At 38.3% G+C, this 25778-nt stretch overlaps 1 protein-coding gene across 23 annotated transcripts in view; it reads right to left on the reverse strand.

Moving 5' to 3' along the window:
- The window catches only part of clasp1a (cytoplasmic linker associated protein 1a), an 81077-nt gene that overhangs the window by 26012 nt on the left and 29287 nt on the right, over positions 1–25778 (reverse strand). For 11 of the 23 annotated variants that reach the window (XM_044018487.1, XM_044018476.1, XM_044018468.1 and 8 more), the window contains exons 6-22: positions 24830–24905; positions 24394–24491; positions 23481–23551; positions 10502–10642; positions 9635–9708; positions 9068–9160; positions 8831–8976; positions 7177–7312; positions 6952–7022; positions 6577–6636; positions 6003–6080; positions 5741–5908; positions 5019–5065; positions 4176–4349; positions 2763–2786; positions 991–1098; positions 540–566 (exon numbers count right to left, since the gene is read on the reverse strand). In XM_044018487.1, the coding sequence (XP_043874422.1) occupies positions 540–566; positions 991–1098; positions 2763–2786; positions 4176–4349; positions 5019–5065; positions 5741–5908; positions 6003–6080; positions 6577–6636; positions 6952–7022; positions 7177–7312; positions 8831–8976; positions 9068–9160; positions 9635–9708; positions 10502–10642; positions 23481–23551; positions 24394–24491; positions 24830–24905 (1592 nt within the window). Of the gene's footprint in view, positions 1–539; positions 567–990; positions 1099–2762; positions 2787–4175; positions 4350–5018; positions 5066–5740; positions 5909–6002; positions 6081–6576; positions 6637–6951; positions 7023–7176; positions 7313–8830; positions 8977–9067; positions 9161–9634; positions 9709–10501; positions 10643–20251; positions 20450–23480; positions 23552–24393; positions 24492–24829; positions 24906–25778 lie in introns of those variants that run through there. The other 12 variants (XM_044018496.1, XM_044018483.1, XM_044018454.1 and 9 more) reach the window with 4 other exon arrangements.

The following is a 25778-nucleotide window of genomic DNA, read 5'->3' on the forward strand; positions in this document are numbered from 1 at the left end:
GAAAAACAAGCATCTTATACAAGATCCCCCTTTGTGGCACTTCAAATGTAATTATGAGGAATCTAATGTTGGAAACATTTTCAACTAAATTACATTAAATTATTCATTTTTCCCCACTCACAATAATCACGATAATTTAAACTTATTGTGAGTGCTTCTTATTCTAACAGTTGATCGTCCCATCCCTAAAGTAAATATATTCCAGTGTTTTACTGACAACAGAGAAGTGGGAGGCAAACAGAACAGTGATGGGCTGAATCTACCAAAACTGTGTATGTGCGTGGAGGGTGGGACATTTTCTTGTCACCAATGGAGAAAAAATACAACAAACACCACAAAATGACAGACACTTTTCAAATCCCAACAGTTGGTGGGCATACGTAAAGAGTGGAGCATGCTGCTGCTACTACAGTACACATGGTGAAACAAACATAGAAGTGTAAAACTGTGGGACAACAAAGTAATAAACTCTTATGTGCTGGGGGTGGAGCTTAGGGATGAGGCATCTCGCTTTTGATTGGATGAAGCTGAGGCCTTACCACTGATGGGATTGGCTGATCTGGATCCTGGGTGATGGAAGCGATAGGCAGGACAGGGTGGAGATTGGAAATGAGATAGAGGAGGATTGTGGTTATTGAATTCACCCAGCATGCCCTCACAAACGGCTGAGAACATGTTAGGTGTGCATCGATCACTCTCGCAGCGCAACAGTATTACACTCATACACGATATCCTTGCATGCATGGAATTACACGTGCAGAGATACAGCATATTTGTGAGTGGCTGGAAGTTTCTTCAGGGTGCTGAACCACAGGAGAAACATTTCACACACACAAACAGGAAAAGAGCAAGACAACTAATTTGATCTTCAATGGAGACAAAGATCATCGCTAAATATGAGAGGGACAGATTGCATTATGCACACACATAACTATGCAATGTTGAATGTGTAAAAACTGAGAGAATCTGATATGAGAACTGTGTACATACGCTGGGACTGGGAAACTACTTTGGCTCGACTGCGCCCCCTGCTGTCCACCACAGATGGACTGGCTCCACCCACACTACCGGAGCTTTGTCTCCTGGTGCGAACACGACCTGGATGAAAAGGGAAGGAGAAATAGAACGGAGAGAAGAGGGGACAGGAATAAGCAGAGTGACTCTAGAATTATCAATATTCGGCTTTATCAACCCTGGACAGAAAGAAGAAAAAGAAAGGTCTGGGAAAACAGAATGAAGAAGACCTGGACAATGAAGATGACCTGGACAAAGAGACAAAGTGCTGAAAGCATTGAAGAGGAAAACAGGAAAACTTGGGTCAGTAAGAATTGGAATAATTCTCAGAGTTTGTTCTCACCTGTGACTTGAGTTTCAAAATTAGGGGTTTGCCTCTAAGCACATTTAACTTAAACAAAGAAACACACAAGCCAATAGACTGCTTGAGTGCTTTCAAGCATTTCAAGAGTCTTAACACAAGTATCTGCCTTCAGGTGTTTAAACAAACCATGAGAACATTTTTGACCCAGGTCTGGAGAAAGAAAATGGAAATTTCACTAACACTACTACAACAATCTACAGCATGTTACACACGTACTTACTTATTTGTATGTATGCACAATTTTAAAGTAACATATAACGTTTTTTTTAGCATGACTAGCCGCTGCTGTATTTGTCACACAGTGGGTCAGAGGTTGTTTTATTTAGAATAGGAACTTCATTATTAGAATAACCCACATGCATTTGATCAAATACAAACCAACACAATCTACATCTCGGAATATTTTCAAACAGTCCTTTTAAAGTCAAAGCAATGTGCAACTATGGCATGTGGTGTTGGTTCAGCAATCACACACTCATCTCTACTCCTGGGGGCAAAATCCATCACACCTGTAGCATTGATAAAATTCTTTTTGAGGTGAAGTAAAAGTGTTGCAATGACATCCGAAACAATTTATTAACATTTATTATTTCCTGCTTAAGTATAATAATTTCCTATCTGAAGAGAGAAACACAGTCAATATGTTTAAATGACATGAGAAAAAAAACAAATTATCGTGTTAGCCTGTCTAATACTGGCTAAAACGTGCCAACACATCCAGATAATGTGATTGGGAGTCGAGCTACTAACACATGTACAGCTGAACCGGAGTTGGACTCAAGCTGGCCTAGGGGCTGTGCACATGTGCCACTGTTCCATGCCTGGCTAATACCCGGAAATAATAAAGGAAGCTGGTACACGGTGGAATAAGAGAACGCAGAGACTATTTATTTAACCTGCAAATTTAGAAATCCTTCATTGGTTTGAGGGAATGTGAAGGACGGAGGAACAGAGTATACCAGAGTACACCAGTTTATTTATATGGGTGTCGTCTTTGCCGTCTTTTGACTGACCCACCCAAACTCATGACTTTGACAAACATGCTTTATTCGATAAATTGATTCCCCACTAGTGCTTATATAATGAGACAAGGGCAGTAGCTCGACTCGACTGTGCATAAAAACATAGTAACTGACACCAGACAACTGCTGTGTAAGTAATAGAGATGATGGAAACAGTTGTTGTTAGGGTTACAGTCAGATGATAAAGTCCATGCAGACAGTCCATGCAGAGTTCCACATAACCAACGACCACTTTGGGGGGGGTGGTAGTGGGAGTAAAGAGGGGAACAGATGAAGATAAAATGTGTAATTGTGTAGCCTGTGACAAAAAGACGCATACATTTTCTCTGTCTCATATTCACAAATAGACATACAAGTCTTACCATCACTTTTACCAGGAGTGCCATCTTTTGGGGGGATTTAAGAGAGGCAGTGCAGCAGCGAGTGGGAGGAGAGGTATAAAAGATGTTAGTAGAAACTGAAGCAGGAGTGAGTGGGAGACCAAAGGGACATCGTCATAATTAGTAATGGCCATTATTGAGCCATGGGGACTCATTTGGAGGAGAAAAGAAATGTGATTCTCTGCATGGGAAAAAATATTAGCCTAAATTTAATCAGTCATGGTGGCAGGGTTGCTTAAATATTCTCCATTAGTCTAAAGTGTCAGTGAAAACATCCTTGAAAATATCAGGACTTTTTGTCACAGAGAGAGGATTACTCATCACTCATCTCATCACATCAATTTGTCAGGAGTATCAGTGGACGATTTATACAGTTCCTGCTGACAGAGCTGTCTAATGACAGCATTAGTAGCAATTTATCAACCCAGTCAGGTTTACAAAAACCACTGAACACAAATTAAAATGTTATAATACTTCATGATGAGAGAAGACGTTGAAGGATTAGAGGGCCCCCAAGAAAAGACCCTGTTAAATAATGGTGCCATCAAATAAGTAAGTATTTACAAGATGAGTCAATTGGAATGCTGAGTGAAAATGTATTGAAAAGTTCACAGGTTGTTACGTTTGTGATGACATATTCAAAAACGATAGAGGCCATGGAAGTTAATTTTTCAATGGAATGTAAGTTTATATATTGTAATTTTTGTCTTAAGGCTTTCAGTATTGTTTGATTTGTCTCGGGGAAAGTTTCCCAAGGGGCCTTTATCTTTATTTATCGCTCCTGTATATCCCTTACATTACATTGATATTACCCAAACTGTGGCTAGCTGGCCAGAGATTTTCATGACTTAACCATGTGAACGGCACGCACGCCTTGCATATGATTTAAGTTGGTGAGGCAAATCCAATTTTCCACCTTGGTGGACAATACAGTTCACAATTTAACACTTGTCGAAAAGACAAGCTCACAAGTCCCATTTGAATACACACTGATATTGAAATTTAAAACAATCCAAAACAAATTAAAAGATAACCCCAGTGCCAGCTACAGGAGCTCCTTTTACACCGCTACCACAAATCAATCAATATCAGTATCAAAATCCATACAATTTTTATACTTCAAACACCTATGAAGTAAAGGAGGATTAAAGTCTCTGGTGCCATAAATTTGAGGATTCAATACTGAAAAGTTTGGGAACCCTGCTATAGACAGTGGTTCATTCCAGATTAAAAGGGTCTCTATCCTTTGTTATACAAGTCAAGATTAGAAATGCCATCACCTCATTAGCTTCAGCTCCAGATACTTGCATCCCTGAACACTGTCTGTGTATTTGTTTTACTAAAAATAGGTTTGTTTTTGTGTCTTTAAACAGAGGGAGGTGACTGATGGTTTACCTAATGAGGCGTAGGAGCCTGGGGGGAGGGCAGCTGCAGAGCTGAACGGTGAGGAGGAGGCGGGGACGGTGGACAGACGTGACTTGGCACTAGAGGCGGCGTTTACGTCGATGTCGCTACGAGAACGCTGCAGGGAACCTGATGAAGTTGAAACCCTGGTGCTCACCAGCTTACCTGGAACAGCACAGGAGATGTGTTAAAAATACAAACACTACTGTACATGTATGACCATATACGTATGCACAAACCATGCCCTATAATATACACTGACTGAACACCTTGCTCTCAAATTACCTCAGTCTAAGGCTAGGACCAGGGTTGAGAAGCCCTGCTGTAGGAGACTATAAGCAAGATGATATAATGCTTTTTCTTCACCCCAAAATATTAAATGTTTTAGAAAACTGTCATAGTAAATATAAAAATGTTATATACATAATCAGTATACAGTTGTCTTTGTCTGGTAAGTAGAAGAAGGGAAAGAGAACATAACTTAAATACGGAACTGTCAGAAAACCAGTGTCAAGAACATGCTTTTCAAAGAACTGATACGATATCAGTCATATCACGCAATAAAATATTGCAATATTTTAGAGAATCCATATTTTACTTTCATAGTACTTTCTGATACAGAGTCTTTTAGATACTTGTTTTCCATCAGCTCCTATATCATATGTTGTAGATGTTGCAAGCAGCTACAATAAAGTGATTGGCTGATTCGATGACTTGGAAGAAGCATGTGTGCTGGTGTTAATTACTCCGTGATAACATTGACATGATCATCACTTCTGGACAGAACTGCACACCAAGTTATAGTTTAGAAAATGACAAATGAAAGAGACTTACTTCTTGTTATGCTTCCTCCAATGACACTCTTCACAGACAATGGTCGGCTAACAAACAAAAAGAGACACTTTCAAGCTCTAGAAGACAACTGATAGGCAATGCACTTCTGAATTACAACAATCATCGTGGATTATTAATCTAACAAACATGGATAAATTATAGTTGACAGCATGTGAAATAAAAATGATAAAATGAAAAATGCTAAATGGCCTATGTGTAGTTTGATTCTTTGCAGCTTAATGTGTAGAATTTGAACAGTTGTAGAGTTGTATTTAATATGTTACTGGCTGGTTCAGAAAAGCTTCCAGTTGAGCTCATTCCCATGGCCAGTTAAACAGTCTCCAGCACACACAAACACAGATGACCACAACAGCTGCAATCCTGTAGAACGAAATGAGGTAATTTGCCAATAAGCTCCACTCAGAATAAAGTGACCACAATCTTGCGTGTTTATGTGTCTGTTACTACCCTCTGCTGCCCATTTGATAATTACTACTAATGTCTTTATGATCATCAAAACAGCAGATGTTTATGGCAATCACTTATAATATCATATAGTTGTTTAAAAGCTTTGTGACGTTAGAAAAAGGTAAGAGACGGGACAGAGATTTTACAAAGAACGCAGGTGGAATCATGGTCATCAGGGTAAAACAAAAAGGAGTTTATGGATCAAGCAAAGGAAGTGAGGATGAGGAAGCACCTAAATATACAATGGTTCTTACTTAAGACTCTCTTGGGAAGACGAGGAGGAGCGGTCAGATTGGGGTAGAGACACAATGCTGTCTGAACTCTTCAGGTGAGACTGGAGGGCCTTCTGATAGGTGGACTCTAGTGTCTGGAACAGATGCTCTGCCTCGCGGCTGTAATGACCATGGAAACTCCAGTAGCATCTGTAGGGGAGGATACAAAAAAGCAGAGGATGATTTGCAGTATAGTCACATTAAAAAAATAAAAACAACAATATTCATGGACAAAAACACTTACTTTCTAGCAATAGATCTGGCTTCGGAGTCAGCGTCATGTATACCTTTCCTGATGGTCTCAGTCAGAACAGCCACATGTCTGGGGTAGTAAGGGAACATGGTGAACAGGACAAGATACCAGCAATAACGACTCTGTAACCCTAAACGTCAAGGTGCTACAAAACAAAGCTCCTGTCCTCTTTCTTTTCTCCTCTCTCTAACAGTTTAATTCCTCTGGTGATCCACAGGGAATGTGGACACTCACAGGAATTTTTGCCTGCTTTTTAAAGTCTCTGTCATGGTTGCCAGAGTTACGGGGATAGAAAGTTGCCTCATTGCTCAAGGTTTTGATGATGATGATGATGGCTCTCGCAGGATTCATCAATTTAATGGGCCTCATCTGTGGCGCATCCAGCCAGTGCTTAGCTTCTTTAAATGTTAACAAACTCAAATGTCATCATCTAAGAGGAGGGAGGGGAGGAAGCAGCAATGCATCTTTGTCTCACACGCACATGTGAGCACCAACTCAATCCTTTTTCAAGACACACACACTTTCTAAGTAGTAGACATTTTTCTCCACTGGAGGTTCAACTTACCTTTCCAGTGTATTAGTGTGCCACTCTCGTAACATGAGGTCTAAGAACTCATAACAGCGCCTGGAAAAGACACAAAGTTTAATAACTCTCTCCTAAGTTCGCAGAATGCTACAAAAAAACACATAATGATCAGAATATAATGAAATGTCAATAAAAGCCAATAACTCCAAACACAAGAAAACCATCATCTGCAGTCGTTCATACTGTTCACTCTTATGCTCATGTTGTGTATACATTTTTTTCTTTAACATTAACATTAAAAAATTGTGTTGTGTCTTGAAAATAATTATGGAATGAATCAAATACCAAATTTGTGCTTTGTATAATAAATCAATGACCACATTTTCATTTGATATCCAGTGATTATGTTCTTACCGTCTTACTGAGACTGATTTGGAGGTGCAATTACTGGTTATGATGGGAATGAGACGTGGGTAATGTGTGTGCTGGTGGGGAAAGACAAAGAGAAATAAGATTTCATCACGTTTTGTATAGAATGTTTCACTATTAAACAAGATATGGTGTAATAGCTAAAATGACAAATCTAAATTTCCTGATAGTGTGATATGAAAAAATATTTGCAGAAGTCCAAAGTCTTACCTTTAGGATGAGGCGGATGGTGGCCACCCCGGATGTGGCCATGACTTTGGCACTATTGGGCACGAGGTTTAGCAGTGTGGGCATGATGCTCTCTGCTCCATGGTCAAATTTGTTACCCAGAATTGATGATAAATGTCTGAAAGCGAAGCAAAAGATGATCATTTAATATATTATTTAGGTATGACATGAAAATCATTTTCTTTCTGCAAGATTATTAAGACAGAAGCTGGTTCTGCGAAACACGTAGAAAAACAACTCCACACTTAAAAAACGTGTTGACAAGCTCAAATGGTGGCATTTGAAAAGATGACAGGATCCACATCACTCCCATTCATTCATCTAACTCCGTTCACTGCTCTGTTGCACCTCATCAAGGTTGTAATAAAAAATGTGGATGACAGATGTTTTGGGTGGGAACGCCCTGATCATTTCTTATCTTCGAATGGGGCTCACTTTAATTAGCTCAAGTGAGTGAAGAGAAAACGCTTTAACATGCTATTTTCCTGGTACAGTCTAATCTGTTACACTTTCCTTCTAACATCACTCAAACCAAAGCTACGATGATCGTCTTAGTAGGTGTCGTAGTAGATCGTCTGTTCTGTTGCTCTCACTCACTCTCACTGGAATACTAAAATAATTCATAAATATTGTATACATTTAAACTGAACTGTTAATTGTGTTATAATGGCATAAAGCCTAAAGAGGACTGCCAATACCTTGATAAAAGGAATTACCTGTTATTCTCAATAAAATATTAATGTCAGTTTCAAATAACACCAGGTACTGTAGAAGGTGCTTAACTAGTTTCAATATAAATGTAATTTGGAATTTATGAAACAAACTTCTAAACCCAACCATGCACAACTGGGCACTTCCAACTATTTTGACGTCTTTTACTGGAATTTAAAAGGCAATTTCAAGTTGTATTTACTCAATAAAATGACATACCTATTCCATAAATTCCATAACCATCTTCCCCCTCGGCTTCTGCCTTTAGGGGCTGCCACCAAGGATCATCTACCTCCATCTTGTTCTATCACTTGTGCCCTCTTCTATTACACCAACTGTCCTCATATTCTCCTTCACAACATCCATGAACCTTCTCTGTGGCCTTCCTCTTGTCCAATATACAGTAATAATCACTATCCCTCCTCTGCACGTGACCAAACCATCTCAACCTTGACACTCTTACGTTATTTCCATTTGTGTGTCTCATTCAACCTGAGCTGTCCCGTCCATCCTGGTCACTCACAATGAAAATCTCAGCATCTACCACCTCCAGCTTCACCTCCTGTCTTTTAGGCAGTGCCACTGTCTCCAAGGAATACATCATAACAGGTCTCGCTCCACCCTGTACTCACTCTCTTCTTCACCTTTCTTGTGTACTGTCCCTTGTTTTGGATGGTTGAACCCAGGTATTTTAACTCATCCACTTCCTCTACCTCTACTTCTTGAATGTTCCATGAATTCCACAACCATAATTTACCAAAACAATGCCACATTTTTTTTGAAGCAAGCATAGTCATTGGGTGTGAGAAGTTGTCTCTGCTGCATCCTCACTTTAAAATGAAGGCTAATATCTAGAAAATGTGCAATTCTCTACTAAAGGATTGTTATTATTTGTTAGAGAAAGGTAATAAATTGGGTTTCTTACCCCAGTGTGATGCAGGCCTCACGGACCACCTGAGAGCGCAGGTCTTTTGCCGACAGCTTAAGAGGAGCCTCTAAGAGACGCAGCTGCTGTGTGAAGCCCTCATACTCAGTCGTCCGGGCCAACATGAGTGAACGCACCTTCTTTAGCTGGAGGAGGAGAAGAGAACAACAAAGAGGAGAATGAGACACCAAAAGTCTGCATTGTTATGAGGGGAAATATCTGGTTTCCAAGTCTTACAGCCGTCACTCGATGCTCCCAGTCATGTTTGTCATCAGACAGTACTTCTCTGACCTTGGTCAGCTGGTCCTCAAATTCTCTGTTAGAGTAGATCTGGACACAAAAGGACATTAAGCATTTTACTATTATCATTATTATGTGAGAATTCTAAGAACATGACATAACCATACTTCATGAAAATACATCCAATAATTGTAAAGACTCTTCCCTTCAAACCATAGACGTCGACACTATAGCAGTGATTTAGGAAGCCAGGCGTTCAGTAAACTTATCAAGCAACATCATCTAGTTTCTATAAATGTCTTGACTGAAATGTCTGATGGCTGAGCATCAGGATGGTGTAGAGAAGATGTCGTAATGCTACAGGACTGGAATGATGATCACTCAGTAAATCGTAAGGATCAGATATATTAAGTCTGTCAGGTTCTGTGATGTATTGTTTAATCTCTGTGAATTATAAGTGCGCAGTGAACTCTTAAATCTTAAAATCAGCCCTGGTGCTTTTTCCTGTCACACTTTCACATGAGGTCAGAAGCTCTCGATGTGAATTATTTGTCATTTGTTTACCTGGACAGAGGGCACATCTTCAAAGGCTTTCATAAAATCCTCTTCATCAACAGCACCAGCTGCTGCCTCTTTACCTGGGAAATAATCGGAGAGACATTATAGCTGAGACTTAACAGTGCTTCAACCTGTTTAAAGAATGATCTCAGAAACATAAAAGACATAACCGTAAACTAATATAATATAATATATGTTGTTTTGGACTGTCACACCCATTTCAGGTGATGTGGTGTAACCATGACAATGGCAGTGTCTTGGGCTATTAAAAGCAGATGTGTATGGTGCCAAGTGTGAAGTTTGCCCTCTTTTTCGTCCCCTAAACCCATATACAATTACCATACAGCCAGTCACATAGCAACAGGAGCTTATATGTGTTAATGTTTGCATCAACTATCAGAATGATTCAAATCTAATCTTACTGAATTTAGTATAGTCTAGAGGACTCTAGACTTCTGCTCAGGCTTGAGACTGTAGGGTCTGAATTTATCACCAGCCTGAATCAGCTTGTCACCTCTTACCACCATTAGACTAATGGTGGTAAAATTATGTTTGAGCACTTATTACCAACCATACAACTGTCAGTTTACCATCTTTTAAGGGCGACTTCCAGCAGGATGTGAAAAAGCTAAAGGGATCTAATGTTCCTGAACATTAGCGTTAGGCACAGTCTGCATATGTGAATCTTGTATGTGATGTGTAGAACAGGAGATTGGCAGCATGAATATGAAACTGACAAATCAGCAGAGCTGATGTGATGCAGTCAGGTCAACACTGAGCAGGAGCTTAGAGTTAATCTTCCATCATCTTAGGAGGTGAGGCTGTTTAACCAACTACCCAGTACCAGTGTTCCTTTTTATATGCAAACCTCACCTGAGGCCTTAGCTGCTGTGGCTGAGCTTGGTCTTCTGACGGAGCTCATTACAGTCCTCCTGCCACTGGGGGGTGCTTTTGAGGACGATGAGGAGGAGGACCTGCCTCCATCCACAGAGTCTTCATCCTCAAAGTTCTTATCTGCAGATACAGACAAAAGAAAGAACAAAAAATAAAACACTTAAGGTTTATAAACTTGATTAAATCCAGCGGACATGATTACAGTAAATGTTGGCTTTGATGACTGTATAAGGGATTTCTCTCATTCGGATCAATAAATTATTATCCTGTCATCATTCAAAGAACGGATGCTTCCTCTCTTTATATTAATCTTCCTCCAGAGCAACCTGACTCATCCCTGCATTGTATAACATCTTCACAACCTCTATGTTTGGGGGCTCTGTCAGGCTGTTTCTATCCATCCAAACTTTATCTATCCATCTGACATTAATCTGGTTTCATGGCCATTTGTGAATACATGCCACCTGTCCAATGTGGCTATGCACACAGACATGAGCCTGGGGCTGATGCTCTGGTGCTGGGTAACTACTGCCAGCTGAGGTAAAGCCACAATGGGAATGATGGCAGCTTAAATGACTCTTTATTTACTTTTATTTATTATTATTTATTTCTGAGGACATTTACATGTTCTCACATGTTAGCCATGAATAAATAGAATACCCAGAAGACAAAAACCAGACAGAGCAATGATAAACCCAACACAAAAAAAAATCCTGCTGCTAGGATTTTCACCATGACATTGCGTCTTTTGATGGGCAGGCACACCAAAAACAGAGGAGGACAGAGAGCAAAGGCAACAGGCTGAGGGAGAGGCTAGAGCAGGGACGGGGAAGTTCAAGATGTACTGGTAGAGAGAGACGAGAAAGAGAAAAGACCAAGGAAAATGAATAGAGTGACACAGCATGAGAAGGGAAGAGATAAAAGGAATCATTCTTACGCGCACAGATTTTCTTGCACACCAGCCTCCTCAGCATGTTTCTGCTGCTGCCTCCTCTAACACTCTCTCTGTCCACACGAGAGGTGTGTGTGCCTGTGCGTCTCTGACATATGCCGAGTTCTGACCATGCGCCAGAATATCCACCTCCAATGCTTTCCTCCCTGAGTTCAGTTATCAGTGTGTGTGTGTGTGTCTCACAAAGCCATTATCATGGTTATATAGGGAGGGGTCTGTTGTTGTGAGATCAGACTTTTTGTGGTAACCACACACACACACACACTTGAACAAAATATTACATATTTGAAAGAAAGTCACTTAACACTTTAATTTTAAGCCAAATGAATGCAGAAATTCTGCAAAGTTATTGGAGAATTTGACCACATTTATAGGCAATTTCATTGTTTCTATCATACGTAAATATACTTCACTTAACGTTAAGAAGCCAAAGAATCAAGATAACAGTAGATATTTTATGTGTATTTACAGTGTATTATCACTTTCCATATCATCACTTGAAACTTAGAGTACACTTTATATAATTCTCAATGTCATTTTCAATTCAATCCATTAAAATTATTAATCGATAATGTTTTTTAGATACTTAGATGTGAACATTTCCTTGTTTCTTTTCTCCTCAATGACTAATCACTGTGACTAAATATCATTGGTTTGTGGACATAATGATGTCATTACTTTGAGGTTTAGGAAACCCCCTGGTGGACATTTTTCACTATTTTGTCATATTTTATGGACCAAACAACTGATTCAATCAGAAAATAACATTAAGCAATTACAGAAATAATAGTCGGTTGCAGGCCAAAACAAAAGTTCAGTACATTGACATAATATTTTGACATTGTACAAACACATTTGGAAATGTAACACATAGCACATGTTTAACCTAATGTGTGAAATTCTATTTTAAAAAGTGTTTGTTGTCTTCTCTTCATAAAAAGGAGTTTAAATCTATAATGAACTAGTTTCTCAAAATTTTACTCTGGAGCTAAAATCAGTCTTTTTTTCTGAGATTTATCATATTTATTGACACTAAATGGTTGATTGATTGATTGATTGATTGATTGAAAACCTTCATAGTGATAACACTTTGAGATAATATTCAAGTGAGTAACCAGTCAACAAAACAACCTGACTAAATTAGCAAATTTAGGCAAATAAAATCCAGAATGAATTGCCAGCTTTACCAAATAACCTCAATGTTATTGTGAAAAGGAATGTGAAAAGGAATGGTTACAGACCATAATATAACAGATGATACAGATATATGCGAGCTCACCTTGCCAAGCCTGAGCATCATCACCAAGTGCTGGCTGCCACACTAAGCACAGTATTGATCACATGTGTCAGTGTATTCTCACCAGTGGTGACATAAATGTTGAGGTGATTTATCTGTGTGTCAGGGGAGCAATTAAAGCTGCAAGCAACTTGTAATAAACAATTCAAACTACACACACAGGTTAGAACAGCTATTTTCATTTGGATACTGCACTGACTTCCATTCATTTGGACAGTCTAAGCAAAGCCTTATTTCTAACCTTAAGCCATAACCAGTTAATGCCTAACTCTAACCTTAGGTTTTGGTCATGGTCTTGGACAAGGTCAGTGTTTTTACTAGAACAGGTACTAAAGAGGTGACACACACACACACACACACACACACTAAGAGGACTGTGTGCTGAGGCAAATCATTACAGCCAGTGACAACAACTGATGACGGTAGCACTGAGCGTACACAGCTCCTGACATCACCGCTGCTTTTCTGATAAGGTAAACTTACTGATAAGTGGTCTACAAAGACCGACGGTCAGCTGATTATTATGACTCAGCTTTTACCAGATACTAGTGATTTAATGCCATTGTCCATTTGTAATACTACAATAACTAAAGTGTAGTACCATGGACCTGTGCCACTATCAAACAGTAGGTCTTGCAGGGAAAAACTACCAATTACATACATGGTAATAGTTTTAATTAAAATATTATAGTGTATCAAGGTCATGACTTGTAATATGCTCCTGTATTGACTGCAGTCATTGAAAATACAAGGGTGTCAATTTTAATCATATATAGAGTAAGTACTCAACTAGCAATTTCCTGGATTGATGTGGATGTGTTCGGTTTGTATTTTGTTTGGTTTTGGGGTTTATTTCTTTCTTTCTTTTTTTTTCCTCTTCTCTTCCCCTTTGGCTCAGGAATCTCATCAGGTTTGGGAGACGTATTGCTCCTTGTGACTCTTTTTTGAAATGATGACTCACCATGGAGGACTAAATCCCACTCGGACAAAGTTTGTTCCTTTTTAATCGCACACCCACCATTCATATTCTCGAATAGATTTTTTCCTATTGGATAATTATTTTTTACCGGAGATTCGTTCATGCGAATACCATAGTATTGATATTTCGGATCATTATCACATATTGAATCTTTGACATCTCTGCCTGATTGTGATGACTGAGCCCTCCCCCCCTTTTATTTTTTTTATTATTATTTATTTGATTAGTTATGACTTTTTTTTCTTTTGTTTTTTCCTTTCCGTGTGTATTTGTTGTATGTAAGTATCGTTTGACATGGTACTATTGGATGTTTAATATTGAACAGAGTTTTGCTCTCCTTGAGTGGGGTGGGAATGCGGGAGGGGTAAAAATGTGAGAACATTTGAGGAATGGAAGTCTTTTGTTCCATTGCTCTGCTCTGTTGTTTTGTAATTGCTAATTGAAAGTCTTTTTAAAAAAAAGGATCATAGAGAAGACAAAGAAAATTAGAATTGCTCATATTCTCTGAGGAGGAAAAGGGTCAATCATTAACTGCCCAATGTACAACTCCTGAAGATACTTGGTCCAACAGTAGTTTTCACACACCTCTTTACTGCCAACAATGGCCTAAATAGACCATAATGCAATGTAGGTATGAAAGGTAAATCGATGCATTGATAGAAAAAAGCATGCACACAAAATAGACAATATTCAAAATGCAAGTGAGCAAAGCTAGTGACATTAAACTGTACTAAAGTGTCAAAGAATTAATTATTTCTGAGAGTATTAACTTTAAAGCAGCTGCAGGCAAAAAATCCATACCAACATATTGATTGTGGTGAATTTACGATATTAGGATTCTGAATGGGGAAATTGATGAATATTTCCCATGAATGATTTGAAAATGCTGTCTAGGTCACCAGCAAACAGTCATAAACAGTAAAAATATGTATTCTACTCAACAACAATCAGGACAAATTTTCAAAATCAGACAAAATCTCATTAAAAGATGCTGAGACGCTCATCCATGCATTTGTGACATCCAGGTTGGATTATTGCACTGCATTATTGTCAGGGCAGCCAATAATTTAAAATGCAGCGACTCACATTTTGGCAGGAACAAATAGTTGTGAGCACATCAGTCGTGTGTTGGCTTTTCTCCACTGGCTCCTGGTCCAGGTTAGGTTATCTTAAATCGTCTCGCACCTTCTTACTTATCAGACTTAATATGTGTTTATGTGCCCACACGGTCACTAAGATCACACCTGGAAAAGAGTTGTTGAACAAGCTTTCTCTTTTCGGGCTCCTATGCTGTGGAACAGTATTCCTCTTGAGGTCAGGCAGGCCAGTACTGTTGTACTGTATGTTTTTATTTTTTTGTAATGTAAAACACTTTGATGTAAAGTGCTATACAAATAAATGTACTATTATTGTTATTATTATTACTATTATTATTATCATTATATCATGCTACTTGCCTACAAGTGATAAATACATAAAATAATTTCTGACCTCTAAGCTACCACCTAAGCTTCCTTGCCATATTGCATATGTAGAATGTTAAGACATGAAGGCAACAAGGCTGAGTAAAAAATATAAATAAAATCTGTTTATACCATTTAAATGTCAACCAGTAACCAATTTCTGGGTGAAGAGAAAAATAGACTTGTGCTACCTTTTATGGCCACTAGATGTCAGGATCCACTGACTTGAAGCACAGAACAATAAACTGAAGTACTCAAAGTTGCTAAGTACTGAGTTGCCAGTAATTTGTACAGTAAAATGTGGATTTACATAATAGAGATTTTCTTTTCACTCACTCTGATCTAGGGAGAATGAATAAGAGCCTAGAGGACATGAAGGATTAGAGCAAAGTTCTTGGGGAGAAGACATTCTCTTCTGCCTGGCGAGGAGGAATGAGACAGCAAAACAGCAAGTCACTCTTCCTTTCACTGTCTTCTCTTATTATGCTCTTTTCTCCCTTCACCTTCCCTGGCACTACCCCGTGATCGCTCCCTGTACCATTACATTAGAACAGATGACTGGTGTTTGGTGTTATGTCATAAAAGCAATGTCTTGTTTTGCTGACAAATCAAGAGAGGCTGCTGGCAGTGAAGAAAGATAACCTTAAGGACGAATAACATGCATAATTTAACAACCTCTGAAGTCTTTGCTATGTGTTGTCTCTCATTTCCTTTTATCAAACGTTACATTAAACAAGTTATCGCTCACTGACAAAACCTGCTTTTATCTGTCAGATAACTTAATCATCTTGAAACATCACCCTGACATTTGTTAGTGCATTATTTGATGTCTCAAAGTGTTCCAAGGTCTTGGGCATTGCAAGGCCAACTTCTTTTTAAAAGGTTAAAAGGTTAAAGTAATAGGTCAGTTTTTTAAGTGTGGTTAGATGAGGTACTGACATTCACTGTGTGCACCATGAGCCAAGAATCAGCCTGGGACAGGCATGTATGCTCTCAATCAAAACATGGCTACCAGCAGGAAAACAAGAAAAAACTAATTTTAGCCACTTGACATAAGGCTCACCTATCAAATCTATTGCCACATAATATGCTCACCAATTCATTTCTCACTTGAATTGGAAGCTGTAGTTTTTGTTGCTTTGTGAACCACTAACTCTCCTAACAATAATAATAATAATAACAATAATAATAATTTGTATTATTATTATTATTGCTAGTATCATTATCATTATAATAATAAAAATAATAATAATAATAATAATAACATACAGAAAAACATTTTTTTTCAAAAAACTTTTTTTTTTTCAAAAGATTTGTCCCATAGTCAATAAACTGAGATATTTTTTTTCTTCAAGTGCCAGCATAAAATCTAAAGATATTAAATCAGAGATCAATATAGAGATAAATCAACACTGAGCATTTTCACTTAAAAAACAATATCAGTGATCAACGTGTTGTCAAAAAATGCTTGAATGAACAAGTCAGTGGAGTAAAGATTTGGCAAAATCCAGGACAATGGGATGTTTTCTGTGTCCTCGCACAGTGTTTGTCAGAACATGTTCACAAAAGTACAATGTTTCAAACTCCATCCATCATTGTGGGAGCAGTGGTCTCAGCACAGAGGAAAACAATTCCATTTTGGATTTTGAGCAATAAGAATAAGAATAAAATAAAGAGTGTAATTTAAGTAGCTAAGTCATGGCTTTAATATGATTGGGTTTACATCAATATATACATATATACATATATACACACACATATATATATATATATATATATATATATATATACATGTATATATATATACATATATATATATACATACAATAACTACACAGAAGAAACATCTTTTTAAATGTATAGTTCCTAGATTATATATGGCTCATCATGACTAATTGGTATCATATGCCATTTTTATCCAATTAAGAGTCAGTGATCCTCCAGTGAGAGGCACTATGGGAGAAATGGTACATCAGCATCAGTGCAGCGCATAGGACTTTACTGGTTTTCGATGTCTATAGGATCATTGCAGCAGTCGAAAAGCATGAGCATGCTGAGAAAATCATTAAACAAAAAAAAAGTTGGATGATGCTATAAACCTAGATGAGACTGACTCACAGATGGTCAGCTGTGGACCAGTTGATACTGTGACACCACTCCAAGATCACTACTGTACAGACTCTCCTGCATGGCAGCACCAGCATCAGAGACATAAACATTGACAGAAGTAAAGAGCCATTTATTCATATAAACAGTCAATCAGACAGACTTGTATAGATATTTAGTTGTAGATGGTTGGTTGAGATAACCGGAGCCGGTGTCCAGGCCAGTCAAAGACTCCCTTCTCCACCCAGAGTGCACTGAGGGCTACTTGCCCATTTCATTTGGCAGAGTTCATTGGGAGGATAATCACATCATTCAGTAAGTTGGCTACATTTTGCCCTCTCATCTTGTCTCTCTCCATCTTTGTTGTATCCCACTCCCACCACCAGTCCACCACAATAATGAGTATCTGCAATTCTCTGACTATCTAAAGAATGGTAGTGATACATTACACTCAACAAATAGAGCTACTATGGTGATTAACAATGAGTACATTCATGAGCACATCTTTGGCATCACCGAACACACTGAATCTATCTTCCACTTGCTCATTTGCTACCAAATCACACATGAAAAAATAACAATAAATTGATAAAAACAATCAATGTGAACATCTACCATCTATGTCTTAATCACTCAAACCACCGTTTTATTGAAAACATTGTTGCAAGTTAAAATGTACTATAATGCTCTTCGAGAGGGCTATGGATTAGAGATTGGAGTTAATTCCCCTTAAGGTTTAAACAAGCCCTGTCCAAATTATTACTATGACATAAATGCATGCACCTACATTAAACAACAAAATTGAAAATGCTCAAATGCTAATACAAAACCATATAAACAATATAATGGTCATAAATGACTAAATGGTTAGTGTTCCAATCAAAAAAAACTCTTCTAAATACTAAGCAATGTGTGCAGTACTGCAGTTAGGTGATTACAAAGAAAAGAACAGTGCAAAATAAAAAGAGAAAAGTACAAAAAAAATAAAAATATAAGTGAGAGAGTGCGAGAGAGATGATCAAAGTGCTTCCTTAACACACACATTCCTTTCTCTGCTATCATTCCTCCTTTCTCCACCTCACCCACTGGCATTAACTCTTCCCAACATGGTGTAACACATTATAATTCGCAAGCACACGCATGCACACATACACAAATCAGTTTAGAGTCTTAAATCCCAGGGACAGTAAACACATCATCTGTGTGAAGCTCTCAGTTTGCAGCTCACACTCACAGTGCCCACTGTGTTTATGTAACACTAAAGCACCAGGACCAGAAGACACTGAAGGCAGCATGAGCACACACACACAAACACATACAAAAGCCTGACGGATTCAGCCAGTTACAGAACGTGTGTGTGATTGTGTAAAAGAAACTGAGAAGCCAGTGGTCGGGTGCACCATCCTCTCCATATTCACAGTATTCCCCTGATTTAAGATGAGGCTTCTGATCAATTGTCTCCTCTGTAGCTATTAATAATGCCACTGTTTGATGCTTATGTTTGCATTATGTATTGATCTGCTATAAATGAGTCCACAACAGAACCAGACACAGACAGTGACACTTTGTCAGAGCTCAGTTATGTTAGAAACCAGACTTGACCAGGAATTACAGCCAGCTTTATCTACTGGTGCATTAATGATCAGATTAAATGAAGAAATTATAATGGAGAACATTTTTGCAACACTGAATGACTCATACAACCAAACAACTTATTCATTAAGTTGTGGGGTGGAGTGTTTCAAATTAATTCTGTTTTGTTACAATAAATATTTATGCGTGCAATACAAACATGCAGAATGCATCTCTTCATTACTGATTCATTTAATGCCGCATATTTTGGCTAATGGCCTCTCCATGGCTGCTGTTAGCATTTCCCTCACTCCCAACAGCCAAACAGCCATACAGTAACCAGTCAGGAGCTAGAACTACTAATGAGGCTGACAGGTTACTAACTAGCTAAATAACTAACTAACTTTAACCCTGATTTCTTTCTTTATTTGATTACCTAGTTATACCAGCATAACTAGATAATCAAATAAATACTCTGATCTGACTGTGGGAACCGTTTTTTAAAATAAATTAATTCCTGATGTTCCATTTGAATGAGACCGGAAAACAAACACACACCCACACATTTGCAGTGAGGACACTCAGATATGATGCATTCACTCGTCCGGTACCCTAACCTTAACCATCACAACTAAATGCCTAATCCTAACCCTAATGCCAGTCTAACTGGAAGGATTTCAGTGAGAATAACCTGCCCACAAGTGATTACATGTGTTATACCTCAAAGTGTCTGTGCAATGCATAAACATATTGATATATACAGAGTCTCTGTTACATTACAGTTGAAGAATGTCACTATATTGTTATTTAAATATTGCCCACTCATACATGAGCGACCTGAACACATCATGTTTTGTAAAGAATAGAACTGAAGGACTAACCACATTATATGAACCACAGGAGGTCTCATAGATTACATTACATACGCATGTAGCCATTGTAACTGTAACTCTCTCAGCTCTTATTGGCTTAAGCAGCAGTTCAGCACTAGCCCAAAAAGAGACATGTGTTAGGGATACTTTAGGACAAGCTGTCGCTGTCAGTCGAGATGCTGAGAGAAGAGGAAAGGCGAGAGACGGAGATGAAGAGACGTGAAATGCATAATTTGTCTGCTGCAATGTAGCGAGCCCTGCTGCATTTTTTTGCAAAGTAAACAGCCACAGTTCAGTGAATACAGTATTTCATGACTCAAGATGTAAGAAAGTGAAGAAGGTGCTTGTCCTTTTTAGTTTTTTTTCACAATAATCAATCTGTTATCTTCTCTATGTGCAGGGTGATTGATGATCGCAATCAACAAGATACGCGTGTGTGATCTCACCGCAGTAAAGCAAAAAACATTATTATCCATTTCCAGTCTTACCTTGTCCAGCTGTCATGGTGCAAAGCTGCCCTCAGAACTGATGCCACAAAGGAACAACACTATACAGCCAAAGGCTCAGTTCTCTCTCTCTCTCTCTCTCTCTCTTTATGGTCTCTGCCCTGGTATCTCTCGAGTCTACTGTTTACTTCTTAGTAGTGCTACAAAAATGGCTGCTTTGTTTTGTTCTACCCCTCTCTCTCCCTCCCTCCCTATGCTCTAGTTTTTTCCCTCTGCAATCTCTCTACTGCCAACTCTAAATCCCCTCTTCCTCTGTGTCTGTGTGACAGCACCACAGCACAGCCAGCCCTCCTCTGCCTCCATGCTCATTACCTTTCCTTTCCCCGCAAACATCTCATTAACAGAAGGGTTGAAAACAGGTAATTAGGAAAACCTGCAGTGTGACACAGACTGATATTAAGAGGTTGTACCGAAAGAAGCAGACTTACAAAAAGGAAGGGGAACTATGGAGTATTTGACCCTAGTTTAAGAGTTTTGGAGTTGGGAGCTGTCATCACTCCCCATACTGTTTGCTAGTGGAAAACCAGCCTTGCAAGATCACCTGCCCGCCGACCCAGAGTCCTCAGAATCAGGAGGTCTTGTGAAATCTCGGGTCTTGTGAGAAACACAAATTTCTTCAGGGCACTACACATTAAGGCAGCAATAGCGTTATTTTAGATACTCATCATGGCAGAGCTTGCTAAAAAAGAAGCAGAGAAAACCATTGTCGGAAGAAGCGAGGCAGCTCTAAGCTCCCTTGAAAACAAATGCACATGGCCAGGAGAGGGGCAGGGAGGGAGGAACATCAGCTGTGAGTTTTTACAATAGTGAGGATAAAGCAGTAAATAATGGATGAATGGTTGGACATTTATGGTGGTATCATAAAAATATGTACTCCACATTAAGAGTGAAAAGCTTTGCTCCAGACAAAGCTTGCCCTAGCAGGTACTGTTTGGTAACTGTCATAAAAATGCATCAGTGGCAAGACACGGCTAAGAACACAGGCACTTTACCTGTTGTGTCATGTTGTGAAAAACACAATAGATTCCAGGTGAAAACTATTCTCTTCATTGTTTTGGAAATGGAATAACACAGTTCTTGGGAGTTTTTTTCTCTCCACTGACACCTAGTGCTTGCTCATTGTGTGAACTGTTAATTGTACAATTGTAAGCCCGGAGTCTGCGTAGGTTTCCTCTGGTCTCTACGATTTCCTCCCACAATCAAAACATATATGAATGTTAGAATGTTATACACAGTTGGTGAGGTTGGCCCCTCACGGCTCTGATCAACCCTGAATCTGACCTCGAAATTTTGTTGTGCAATTTCAGTTGTATAATGACAATAAAGATCATTTCCTTTCCTTTCTATGCAATGTAAAGTATACTTTGTAAAGTGCACTATATAAATAAAATTTGAAACTTGACATCAATTCAATCCAGATTTTGCCTAAAAGTGCCTAATTTTTTTGCTGAGAGCACCAAGCTTATTTTATGTGTGTATACTCCCTCATTCTTAGCCAGAACCTCTCTATTTCTTGTTTTTTTAGCCTTTAGCACAACTGTCAAATGAAGCTGAAGCCTGTAGGTATGACCACACAGCTAATTTCCTGTCCAGATGAACACCATGCATTCCTCTCAGCTCCAAGGAATTTAAATTAACATGAGCCATCATCTGCAGACACAAAGTTAATTTCAGTGCAGCTGTGAAAGAGTGACATCAATGCATATTCTGCTCCATTATCTAATAACTGCTAACCTGAGTCATGTTTGCTTATTCATCTCATCTTTCCAAAGCTACCTTCAACAACTGTGCACGAGAAAAGGAATTGAATGAAGCGGTGATGAATGAGAGGGTCTGTAATGGCAAGAAGGTCTCTCTCCGTCTAAACTATGGCGTTTGGTTAATATCAGTTCACCAGACTGCTGCATGACAGTGTAATTCAGTGCCGTGTGTGGATGTGTGTGAATGTCATGAGAAATTAAGGCCTAGAAACAAAGTGGGGTATTCTATAAATTAAAATTACACATTGTGATCCAATGAAAACACAAAACCCACTTTTAAATGCTGTCAAAGGCATTTCAAGTCGACAGGTAGCAATATAAACGTAACTGTAAAGCCTTGTTGCCCAATCAGAAGAGAGTTAGAAAAAAACATAACTGCTGGTTTTTGATAAGCAGTCAACAAAAAGTGTATGTATGCGTAAACATGTTAAAAATCCAGTTAGCAACACCAACAGTGAAAAATATGTCCTACAACTTAACACAACTTGCCTCATGTAAACAAACATGAGGACATTGAACCCTGTCATCAAACAGACAAGACACTGGCTCACAGGGAGACGTTATAAGCCAAAAACTATTTTCTCTGTCTACAAATAAACACTGAGAACTGAGATTATACAAAAACTTCACCCTGACAGAAGTTATCTAAGCCAGACAGAAAAAAGCAAATTTCTCTACATGAGATTTGTTGTGGAGTGGTGTATAGGAGGTGATGTTGGAGAAACCCTGTTATGAAACCCAGAGGTCTGTCTATATGTATTATTTTCAACTCAACTGTTCTCTCTGTCAGATAGAGAAATTGTTCTAGAGGTGTAAAGGTGGACAGGTACAGGAACATAAGTCTACCTTTATATGTTAACTGTGTCTCCCTCTTCTGTCTATTTATTGGCTGACTAAAAGGCAGTGAAGCAATTTAGTGAAAATTAAGCCATCTGCAATTTTGCTTAAACTAATAACATTCAGCTCTCATGGATAACTGCTGAATTTAGAGCTACACCACAAAGCAAATAACAACTGAGCTGCAACAGATCTATAAAACTGTCATCAGTTTATACCACTTTATACCACCACTATAGACATTACCTACACTATACCATATATTCCAGAAATGTTAAATACTTAATGCTATGTACAACATAGTCCTTTCTTTCCCTTTTCATTCCAAGAAATATGTCTACGTTCATGGTGCATCTGTTCGTCATAATTCCCCTTCTCCATAATAAGTAAGGAGGAAAAAAAAAACAAGACAATAAATGAGCAATGAGAGGGTCGGTACCTAGCTGTGAAAAACAGTCCATATTTAGAAAACCAAAGGACCTTTTCTGAATGAGAACAATTTTGTTATGTTCTCTACATGGACGCACATCAAAAGATCACTGAGGCATCTGAACAACACAGAGAAAACAAGCGCACACGATTCAAAATAATGACACACAGTAGGAGTTACTCACCTGAGCCAGCAGATGAGGTCATGTTTCCAGATCTTTGGACTTCATCAAATTTGCTGAAGATTACATTCAACCTATAAAAGGACAAAGAATAAAAAAGTAAGTTAAACTGATAAGGAGAAAAAGGGTGTCAAAAAAACAAAGCAGAGTAAATAATGGACAGCAAGAGAAGAGAACCTGCACCATCCCTGTGTGAACGATCTTCCTTGGCTATGTGGCAGGAACAGCCAAGACTAAAATAGACCGCATCCAATACTACCACAGAGATGACGAACTGGCACTAGTGCCAGAGAAAGAGAGAGGAGAGAGTGGTGGTGGTGGAATGCAGAGACATACTTAACACGACATTTGCCTCTAATGATAAATACCTCTCCCTCCTTCCACACGTATATCTATTCATCCAATCTATCTTGTTCATCTTTGGTCCAGCTTAAAAAACTTAAGTTTTCAAATTTTCTGTTTGAGCAGAACAACAATAGCAGCCTCTCTAAACTGGACTAAACAGGTGTAAGCATGACTGGTGGTGGATAACTGGATTGTGCCAGGAAGATGTGGGCACAATTATTTTTTTGTTTATTTATTTTGTATTATTATTTTTTTTTGCTCCTATGTGTATACTTATATTTGTTTGGTACTGTGTTTTGACGATTGTACTCACCGATACTGATTTATTACCTATACTCATTATTCTGTTATTAGTCTGCGTTTAGGGAATTTTTTTCTTTTGTTGTTGTTGTTAAGGGTTGATGGGGATAATAAGAAATGGGGGCAAAAATAACTGTCTGTAAAAAAGAGAAATGTTGGTTTGTACTGTTCAACACTGTCATATTTATACTCCTGTGTTTTTGTGTAGGTGGGAGAGAGTGGAAAAGCAGAAAAGGATGAGTGAAAGTGTGGGGAGGTAAGGTTCCCATACCGTGACTGTGGCAGGCCTTTTTTGCTGAGATCCATCCTCACCCTCTCACCCACATGTCTGTAGATTTCCACCAAGCAACTCATTGCTCCATCACGCACCTGATGACAACAACACATTTATTCCATTTTAAGTCTCATGTCAGTCAGTCAAATTCAAATCTTATTGCCACTCTATTTTCTTTACTCTGACTTTTGTTTTTCAAAATATTCATTATGTCTGACAATTGGCTCTCAGTACAACACAGTCCTAAAGCTGTACTACAAATGAAAGGAAACCTATCACTCACTGAAACACTTCCTGAAAAGCAATGCACAGTGATATAACTCTATGAGATGTTCAGGATAAGATGATGAAATGTTATGTTACATTACTCTGAGGTCTCGATTAAAATCCATCAGCGACAAAGAAGATACAGAGAAATCATGACTCAGCATACCTGACTTGTGGGGTCCCCCAAGAGGTTACATATGTGTGGAACAATTTTGCTGAGGGTCAGGCCTTGTGCTCCATATCTGAAGGAAAAATATTAAAATAACAGATGAACAGAGGGGCACTGTATGTCCTCTGTTAACCCTTTAATAATAATATAATTATTATAACAATGATAATGATAATAATGTGAAATGGAAAGCTGGTCATAGAGATGCAGCTGACCTGATGAAACAACTTGTCAAATACAAAATACAGTATATGTAAAGCTGAAATATTTAACAGCCTGACAGCCAAGTCCCTGGCAGATGCCACTGCTAATTTTAGCAGCACACCTACAGGCACAGCTGTATAAGATGAACCTCATGTCATTGAGGCAACAACAGCTACACTGACATCAAAACCAAGACATTCATTAGATCAATTATCAGCTTTAACATATCATATCAATCCAATATACTTTATTGTTCTTCGGCAAAGAGCTATAACAGAAGAACAATATATAACATATACAACAATGATAAGAAACAGCCACCAAAGGACATCATTTACAGAATATGAATAACAGAATAAAAATAAATTGTATTTGTCCTAAAAAATAAGTATTATACCTGCACTAAAACACAGAAAAAGTAAAGTATAGATTACATTAAATGTGGATAATACCTGACATTAAAAGCTAACACCTAAGGCAGTATAAAAAAAATGGATTTAAAATCCAGTTACCATGGTGATGGAGTTAATGCATGTTTGAGATGTGTGGTTTTACATTTTGCTCACTCACAGTGAAGTGAACTATTCTTCATCAATTAATGAATTATTAGAGTGGAAATCTGAAGTATTTGTGATTTAATTTAAATGATCAAATGTTTTGATTTAAAAATAATAAAATAAAGTTATCAAACAAAACAGACAGAGATTGCCTCAAATTTCACAAGAAACTAATTAGAATTAAA

This window comes from Solea senegalensis, linkage group LG2 (genome assembly GCF_019176455.1).
Source record: "Solea senegalensis isolate Sse05_10M linkage group LG2, IFAPA_SoseM_1, whole genome shotgun sequence".
Taxonomy (NCBI): Eukaryota; Metazoa; Chordata; class Actinopteri; order Pleuronectiformes; family Soleidae; genus Solea; species Solea senegalensis.